Raw genomic sequence first — 9,827 nt, forward strand, 5'->3', positions numbered from 1 at the left:
AAGATACATATTTAGTAGTTTCTACATCATAAAGATCATTGGTTTAAATGATTTCCTGAGCCAATATGACAATGAAGAAAAATATGTACCTCCTATTCAGGTAAACAGAAGGTCTATCAGCAGGGAGGGGTCATGCTTGCGAAATAGTCACCAGAGTGAGAAAACACCTGGGTAAAATCACAGTATGTGATCAAGGGAATGTATCATGGACTGTGATTCAACTCAGGTATACTCTGTGATTCAACTCTTCTCTATACTCTGGTGTCTATTCCACAAACACAACCCTTCCCTGCCGATGGAGAGTCTGTTGACTAGAATACCGGTATTGGTGTTCATTATAATGGCTCAGGAAATTATTTAAACAATACATAGCCAATAGTTCAACATCTTCAATTTAACATAAAGATAATTGACAATTGTAACAATATTGAAAACCTTATAATATGTAAATTAACATTTTCTCTTGAGCAATGCATTAAAAATGGCAAAAAATCCAAGAAAATATAAAAACAAATTTCCAAATATCCACTCGAAACATCAGCTGACTTATTTCAAGAAACTGCAGGAGATGCCTCAATACTAACTACACCTGAGTCATCTGCTTAATATCAAGGCGAATGATTTTTACACTCTGAAATTCTTGCATCAGCTGACTTAAAAATGTATAGCTTATTTGAAATGTAATACTTTTACCATAATTGCTAAAATTAGAATGCATGTATTTAAGAGATTCTTTGAGCATGGGTGTCTTTGTTATGTGAAATATCATTAACAGAAAGTAATTTATAAAGAAATGAAACTAACTTTGTACCTATGTGCTCCAATTGCAAGTAGATCTGAAGTGATGATTAATGCATTTCAATTTTCAAAAGATACTGGGTGAAGAGATGGTGGGAATGGCTTTGAGAGCAGCTCACAGCTATTGCATGCATTCACAATTAGGTGGCTTCCATTATGTCCCTATTTCAAATCAATTAACATTACTGATCCACTTAATGCCACTTAAATCTATTTGGAAATTTCTCAAAAGAAATTACAAATTAACACTATAATAGACATACCTAACAAGCACTCACTATGCTGTGAGGTTTTGCTATTACATCAATCCTGAACACATAGGACAACATGTTTAAACCACTTAAAACATCACTATGAATGAAAAATATTTCTGTACCCAGCCACAGTTTTAGGCAGGTGAAGGGCTTATGAGGGTCACAAAATGTACATTTGCCCAACATATTCCTGGCAATTCCATTATGTAAAATTTACATAAAATACACCACCTGAGTTTCTGTATTTTGCAAAATACATTTTAGAACAAATCAACAAACAACCTAAATCTAGGCCTCATAGGGCAGAAGAAAGAGTACATCACTATCCTATTCGAAGGGGACGAACAGGGATACTTGTTGATACTGTTTGATTGTGAAGCATAACTCTTTCTGCTACTTACATGGAATAACCAGAAAGTCAAACACCCGAAGTATAAGAAATGAAAATTTAGGCAATGTTGAGAGGAAATTAAATATCACTAAGAAATCACAAAAAATAGGCAATTCCACAAATAAATGTTTATTACGACCTAGGTTTTGCTTATTATAGCATCATCAAGTGCTGTGAAGCTGCAGTACTCAGTTAAACCTTGGTCATAATAAGTATTCTTCCTTGGTCACCTAAGGTTGGTTTTGATAAGTGAGAGTGTAGCTCACCTCAAACTACAGTTACCACTTAAGCGGATAAAATAATACTTTGTAATTCCACAGATTTATTTCACAAACACACGACCCGGGTTTCGACGTACAACGTCATCTTCAGGTGTAGACATACAGGCAACCAACATATATATACCCTTAGACCGGGGGGGAAGGGGGGGAGGAAAATTGGGGGGAAGGAAATATAAAAGGGGGGGGCTGGGGAGGAGGATGGTGGGGGAGGGGGTTGGGCAAGGCGCGCTTGTGGGTGGAGAGCCAGGCGGAATAGAATGAGTGGGTAATGGAGGGCCTTGGGAGAGGGGGGGGGGGGAAGAAGTCCCTACCGGATTATCCCTTTACTGGGAGTCCCCAGCGGGGGGGGGGGGAGGTTGTGGAATTTTTAGGTTCACTATGGATATCTCGGAGGGAAAGGTTAAGGAGAGGGGAATGGGAGGTGTACAATAGGTCATTAACAATAATTTTTTCCTTGGAGCGAACATATTTTAAAATCTCCAGTTGCTCTAAAGCGTCAAGTCTATACCCTTTCTTCTCAACATGTAATATTTCTAGCTGAAAGGCACTCTGGTGGTGGTTGTCCAGCAAATGTTTAGCAAAATGCGAAGATGGCTTTTGGTTCCGCACACAGGCTTGGTGTTCCTTCACTCGCGTACAGAATTTCCTTCCTGTTTGACCCACGTACACTGCATCACACTCACAACGTAACATACTACCTTGATCAAAAAGTTCCCGGAATAACCACCGTGTGGCGCTCCCATCATTCCGATTTGAGTTCGCTTTTTTCCAGCTTCACCGTGTTGGAAACACATCACTCATACATTAAAACCTCTAGATTCAAGAATAATACCTACTCTGCAGTAGTGTGAACAGAACTGATGAGATCGAGAAAACATTTGTATTCTAGTTTTTCTATTTCTATTCTCGTACATGGTACCCTGTAAGGCACCGAGAGAGTCTGGCAGTGATTGATTACACACCAAGCATGCAAAATAAAAGACGTAGTCTCTCCCAATATTTATTCAGAATACTACCTTGATCAAAAGGTTCCCGGAATAACCACCGTGTGGCGCTCCCATCGTTCCGATTTGAGTTCTGTTTTTTTTGTTAAATTGGTACATCTGTTGTTGATATTCCCTTTAAATCTTAGTGTCATAACTTGACATTTGCAAAAGTTACGTAGCCAAGAGTACATCTATCTCTGTGTGTGTTGGCGATTTTTTACAATTGCAGAAATGGATTTAAATTTGCAACAACGAACTTGTATTAAATTTTGCGTAAAAAACGGATTTAGTGGCGCACGGACGTTGGAAATGTTGGAAAAGTGTTTCGGCAACGATTCTCTAAAAAAAACGGTCGTTTACCAGTGGCACGAGCGGTTCAGAAGTGGTCGTGAGTCAATCGAAGATGATGAACACAGTGGCAGACCATCGACATCGAAAGTCGGTGAAAAAATTGATAAAGTAAAAGAAATGTTGGTCAATAACCGCAAATTAACCATCAGAGAAATAGCGGAGGACTTGAACATTGCCTATGGATCCGCCCAAGACATTGTGGTTAATGATTTGGGTTTCCGTCGTGTAGCAGCAAAGTTGGTGCCAAAAGACCTCAATTTCATGCAAAAAAGAGACCGTGTTGACGTCGCAAAAGACATGATTTGCGAGGCTGAATCCGATCCCACATTCATCAAAAGGATCATTACTGGAGACGAGACGTGGGTTTATGGGTACGACACGCAATCCAGACATCAGGCAAGTGAATGGCGTTCACCAAATGAGCCGAGACCAAAAAAACCACGTCGTTTTCAGTCAAAAAAGAAGGCAATGCTGACGGTTTTCATGGATTACAACGGTGTAGTGCATCATGAATTTTTGCCAGAAGGCCAGACAGTAAACAAAGAGTATTATTTGGGCGTTATGAGACGTTTGCGTGAAGCAATTCGCCGAAAGAGACCAGAAATGTGGGCAGAAAACTCGTGGATTTTGCACCATGATAACGCACCGTCGCACAGTGCTATCATTATTCGTAATTTTTTGACGAATGAAGAATGGAAGGCGGACAGTTTCTGAGTATAGCAGAGACTATTCTCTTCCAAAAGTGCGTCCCTGCCCCTATCATCTGTGAACTTCATGCAATGCTGGAAACATGTGTTCCATTCTATGATCCACCGACTGACAAGCATTCCTTTGTCTCTATGCAATTTCAAGAAAGAACTGTCAACAATTAAATTAATAGCACGTAATAACGGCTACGATGATAAATTAATTGATAAACTATATTTAGATAAAATAAAAAAACAGGCAATTGACAGAATTTATAAATCCCAGCCACTACAAAATTCCTCTGCCAAATGGCGGAGAATCCTGTATCTGGGTGAAACCTGGAAAAAAATTTACAAATTGCTACCAAAAGATAAGTTAAAAATCGCTTATTATAATAAATCAAGCCTTAAAAACCTGCTCTCACACGCAAAGGACAAAATTTTAGAAGGAGAAAAGAGCGGTGTGTATACTATATGTTACGTTGTGAGTGTGATGCAGTGTACGTGGGTCAAACAGGAAGGAAATTCTGTACGCGAGTGAAGGAACACCAAGCCTGTGTGCGGAACCAAAAGCCATCTTCGCATTTTGCTAAACATTTGCTGGACAACCACCACCAGAGTGCCTTTCAGCTAGAAATATTACATGTTGAGAAGAAAGGGTATAGACTTGACGCTTTAGAGCAACTGGAGATTTTAAAATATGTTCGCTCCAAGGAAAAAATTATTGTTAATGACCTATTGTACACCTCCCATTCCCCTCTCCTTAACCTTTCCCTCCGAGATATCCATAGTGAACCTAAAAATTCCACAACCTCCCCCCCCCCCGCTGGGGACTCCCAGTAAAGGGATAATCCGGTAGGGACTTCTTCCCCCCCCCCCCCCTCTCCCAAGGCCCTCCATTACCCACTCATTCTATTCCGCCTGGCTCTCCACCCACAAGCGCGCCTTGCCCAACCCCCTCCCCCACCATCCTCCTCCCCAGCCCCCCCCTTTTATATTTCCTTCCCCCCAATTTTCCTCCCCCCCTTCCCCCCCGGTCTAAGGGTATATATATGTTGGTTGCCTGTATGTCTACACCTGAAGATGACGTTGTACGTCGAAACCCGGGTCGTGTGTTTGTGAAATAAATCTGTGGAATTACAAAGTATTATTTTATCCGCTTACGTATGAACCGATTCCATAAAATAACGCCTGAAACCATCGATTAAACTACAGTTACCAATTATGTACCCTGAACACTCTTTGCCCTGGTCCTATGAACCAAGCGCACACCACCAAACCCTTTTTATAAGCAATTGCTAGTTATATTCCTTTGTCACCAACACACTTTCCCAAAATTTGCATTCTTTCTTATCTCCAATTCCCCTCTTACTTTTGCTCTCCTACATGCAATTACTTCCTTCAGAAGTTCTGTTCAACATACCATTATGAAGATATGGTTCTCAAAAAGTCATAGAGCCTGGGTTTTGCTTGGTTTTTTCCAAGGCATCACCAAGATTTGAACCTAGAACTTCATGGCATCACATCATTTAATATCAGCCTGGAATTAACAGTCTAGCTGAGGATGAGTAGGAAAGTCATCACAGCCGATCCCGATGCAGGTAAGACCAAGTTGGTCATGAATGATATGGTAAAGAACTTCCACATTCATTGCAATTCTGATTCATTACTGAGGGCAAACATGCAGTAAAGGCATGAATACACCTTATGGTAATCTCATTGGCTCTGGTATGGCATCATTTGAATGTTATCCGGGTGGCTCCTGGACACACGTTTTTGTACCATTAAAGTAGAAAGATGGGCAGTCATGAGAAGTATCTTTTTCCAATTCTGAATGACAATCTGAATAACTAATTGCGGGGGAGATGGGCTCACATGGCTGGGTGTGTGACCACGTACCTCCTCCTTCCTCAAGGCTATGCAGTTGTTGATATTAAAGAACTCTCAAATGCCAGGATGGCAAACATAAGTTAACCTCAATAAACTTTATATTACTACCACCTCATTATTACCACCACATACCACCTTCCACACAATATTCCATCAAATTGGATACAATGATGATGTGACAATGATTTGCATTATAAGTACCTTACTTCAGATTTTTTTATTACCTATGTAGTCCCTGTTGATGAGTCACAGACATTGAAATAAAATGCTCAGAATGAATCACTGCATAAAATTGTAACTATATCACCTCGCAATATGTTCAATTTACACAAATTACAGCCGGTCACAACAACTAATATGCAATCTAGCAGTATACCAGCTAAAAAAGAAAACAACAAAAAAGGAGATTTTGAACACTAACAATAAGTTCTAAAAAAATACTTATAGCTACTAGCCAGAAAAAGAGAGACTAAAAGTAAGAAAAGTGACTGACTATGAGGGTAGCCTCCCTTAATAAATAATGAAATGTTAACCTAGGCCAATTACCTAGTGAAAAACAAAAAAAAAACGAAAATATCATGAGGAAACATTGGCATGATAACGAGTACCCACCATTTTTCCTTCAATTAATTAAGTGGCTAAAGGAAGAACTTCTATTTCTTTCTCTAGCATGGATTTAGTTTCTTTCCATCACTTAAAATCGAAATCCATGCAATCTTCTCATCTCATATTTACATCCTTGAACCTGATCTACAACTCAACTGCTGCCTTTCAGCATCATAACTATCCTTATATCTCACCTCACAGAGCCCTAAAATATCTCTATTTCCTCTATCTATAACCTACTTTATATTTTCTAATTTATCCGTTCTCAACGTCATCCAAGCATTCCAAGTCACATTTTAACTGGTTGGGCTCTCTTCTGTCTTCTTTTCCACTAATTCAGCCAATTCCACTCAACAAGGATTTCATACATTAAAAAATGCACAAGCCTTACGTCTCCTACTGCTGGGCATGGCACAAGGTAGAGCAGGCCACGTTCATCATTGCCAGAACTCATTTTCATAATTTGGTCCATGATAAAGCGGTGGAATAATTAACTGAAGTGGCTATACAGAGCTATCCTCAATACTATTTTAATGTAAAAACATCACTTAAATGGCCATTCCACTGAGGTTAGACACCTTATCAACTATTTCACTGAGAAACAAATACTGTGTGGACTACCTTGTGTCTTGCTCATACTCTTTGGCAAGGGTGACCCTACCAGGAGTAATTATCGTTGCCCCAACCAGCACAGCTCTACAGATATTCACAACACAACAACCCTTTCACTACTTCAAGATTGTTAACAATGGGGAGAGTTTATACCAGCAGGAAAACTGGCTAACCACCCACTTCAACAAGAGCCAATTCACTCTTAAGTAATTTTTTCCAAGCGTCATACTGTCCTTCCTTTCATTACTCACACATGGTAAATTGTAATGACTTAAAGTACAAAATGAAGCATACTTTAATTAAGCCATGAGAGTAATCAAAAGTATTAAATATACTTAACAATTTCACGCTTCACTCCGTGGAGTTGTGTGATATCCTTATTAAAAGATTTTTTACTTTTCCACAGACTTTATTTTAAGGTACAACACATTTCACACACTTGTGACATTATCAGGTTCAAATTTTTTCACATGCAGCAGTTGAATATAAACTCTTAGAACAGAGGAGAGGGGATGGCGATGTAGGAGGGTGAGTGAGGGTGGGAAGTGAAGGTGGGGAGTCCGAGTTATTTGGGTAAGGGAAGAGAAAAGGCAGTGCTACCTTGGTTTGAAGTGCCATGGGGTAGGGTCAGGGGCATGGAATGGGTTGGAGTGAACAGGTATGTTGAACAATTGGATTTGTTTACCCTCAAGGTCAGTTTCATGGAGAGGGGACGGATGAGATTATAGTGGCTCATTACAAAGAATTGTTTTAGGGTCTGGAAAGTGCCTTCTAATCTTGATTTGCTCGAGAACATCCATTTTTAATCCTTTAAGGAAGATATGCAGTATTTTGGGGACAAAATTGCTATTGTGTTTGAAATCTATGAGATGTTTTTCAAAGAGGGAATTAAAGTTTTGATTTTTGTCATGAACAAGTACAAAATCTTTTAATATGGACAAAAGTATTCAGTTTGTGGTCAACTAGTGCAAGTGGAAACATTCAGTGTCTTATCTCAAACTAATTAACTTCCAAGAAATTAAACCTTGAATAATTGGGTTTAAGATTGTTCCTTTTATTAATATGCATTTTATGTAACTAATGGAATAGGGGGAATATGGGAGTCAGGGGGTCGTGTGCTGGGCTACTGATTTAAAGCACCCAGGTTCGATTCATGGTGATTCCCCTAGGCACCCTCAGCTTCACCCAAGCTACATTATTTTTTAGGTTCCAGATCTTACCCGGAAACTACAGTGGTGAAGGGAAAGGAAATGATCAATAAAATCCCAATGGGATTGATATTACATGAATCTACGCTAATCTGACAAACAAACCTTCAGGGCAATATGGCATCGGAATAGGCCCATGAGTTGTTGAGACTTCACGAAGTCACTGCTTATATTAAGGTACTGGTTTCACAAAATATTATTTATTTGATTTGTGAGATAAATATGGGTGGGGTAAATCATCGGGTACCTATTAAAACATTATGAACTTCATAAAATTTAAGAAATGTCATCCACACTTTCACCATTCAAAACAGAACAATTACAGTGCTTGGTTAATCAGACATTAGGAAATTTACACTAAGGACATGATGGTTTCATTGATCATCAGGATTGAATTCGTTCTGGATAAATGAGGTTCCATCAGCTTGTCTAGGTTTTCAAGCTAAAATTCAATTATTTCTGCTAAATTGTTCACAAATACTTTTCAGAGTGAAAAATGTGGCACACTAATGCTATAATTATTATATAATTTGCACAATTGACTACTTTGGAGGAAAAGTCAGATTTTTAAACTTCTGGCTAAATACTTTCATAATTTTAAGAACATATCAACAAACTAATAGTTTGTAATTATTCCATAGATGAAATATTTTTGAAGATTCCACGGCCAGTTCCTCAAGAATTTCTGAGATTTGGAATTTAGTTCCCTGACTTTCATCACTTAAATAAAATACATTGTGCACAACTCATTAAAAAACACCAAAATTTTCGATCTTGGAACGTTGGATATATACAAATACAGAGTGACACTTCTACAACTAAATAACTTTAAATTTGGTTCTTATTTGGCCATTGAATTGATACTCATGAAAAATGACATAGACACTTCCATGGGTCCAAATCTTTCATTGAATAATTATGTGATGTGATTATTTAAGTCGAATGAAAATAGAACTATAAACTCATAATACGTTCCGGAAGAAATAATTGCTTCAAGAGTGAATGGCAGTTAAATGAACCAAATCTACACGATAACGATAATGTTAGGTGCAAAAAGACTCATTGCATTAAGGAACTACACATAAGATACAAACATGTCAAATAAACAAATATAAGCAGTCGCAACCGTGGCGGCAACATTTACGTATGCGAATAGTCAAAGAAATTCAATAGTTACCTCTTCCAGATCCGAAGGGCACAAAAACCGTAGTTGAAGATTCGACAGACTACAGAGGGGAACAGGCTTTGTCATGCACGACGATCTGGGCTTCTTAACCAGCTCGCCTGCATACCTTTTAAGGGGGAAATATCATTAAATTTGCAAATCTTTTGTGATGAAAAGAATCACAAAATATTTATTTCGGTAATATTTTAAATCTATTTAAGGGTTAGGAAAAAATAGGCCAATGTTGACTCATCAATTATAAAACAAAAATTATGAATGAAAACTCATTTACAGGCTAATTACGATAGAAAGACAGGAAAACACAAACCAACTTAAACCAGCCATTTATCGTTGGCAATATATAACAGAGTTCATTTCCTGAGCCAGGATTCCATTCAATTCTTCTTATAAACAAGCGACCTAGGCTTCACGTAAAACCTACGATGTGAAATGACATCCAGAGATTCATTAATTATTAAACGAAAACTTTAAAACAAACATTACTATCTACCTGTTTATTATTGCTCGGCACCACTAGCGGTGACCGATGGTGACCGAAGAAACTATTACCTCTTGGTGAAAAACATAATACAATCGGA

The 9,827-nt window shown here is 38.4% G+C and overlaps 1 protein-coding gene across 3 annotated transcripts in view; it reads right to left on the reverse strand.

Moving 5' to 3' along the window:
- Naa60 (N-alpha-acetyltransferase 60) overlaps positions 1-9,746 on the reverse strand; it is a 31,554-nt gene extending 21,808 nt beyond the window's left edge. For all 3 annotated transcript variants that reach the window (XM_071586140.1, XM_071586136.1, XM_071586130.1), the window contains exons 1-2: positions 9,557-9,746; positions 9,241-9,355 (exon numbers count right to left, since the gene is read on the reverse strand). In XM_071586140.1, coding sequence (XP_071442241.1) covers positions 9,241-9,355; positions 9,557-9,573 — 132 coding nt within the window. In that variant the 5' untranslated portion in view covers positions 9,574-9,746. The remainder of the gene's footprint in view (positions 1-9,240; positions 9,356-9,556) is intronic.
- Positions 9,747-9,827: the final 81 nt, after the last annotated feature.

The sequence above is a fragment of the Hetaerina americana genome, unplaced genomic scaffold (genome assembly GCF_022747635.1).
Source record: "Hetaerina americana unplaced genomic scaffold, ioHetAmer1.1.p SCAF_1, whole genome shotgun sequence".
Taxonomy (NCBI): Eukaryota; Metazoa; Arthropoda; class Insecta; order Odonata; family Calopterygidae; genus Hetaerina; species Hetaerina americana.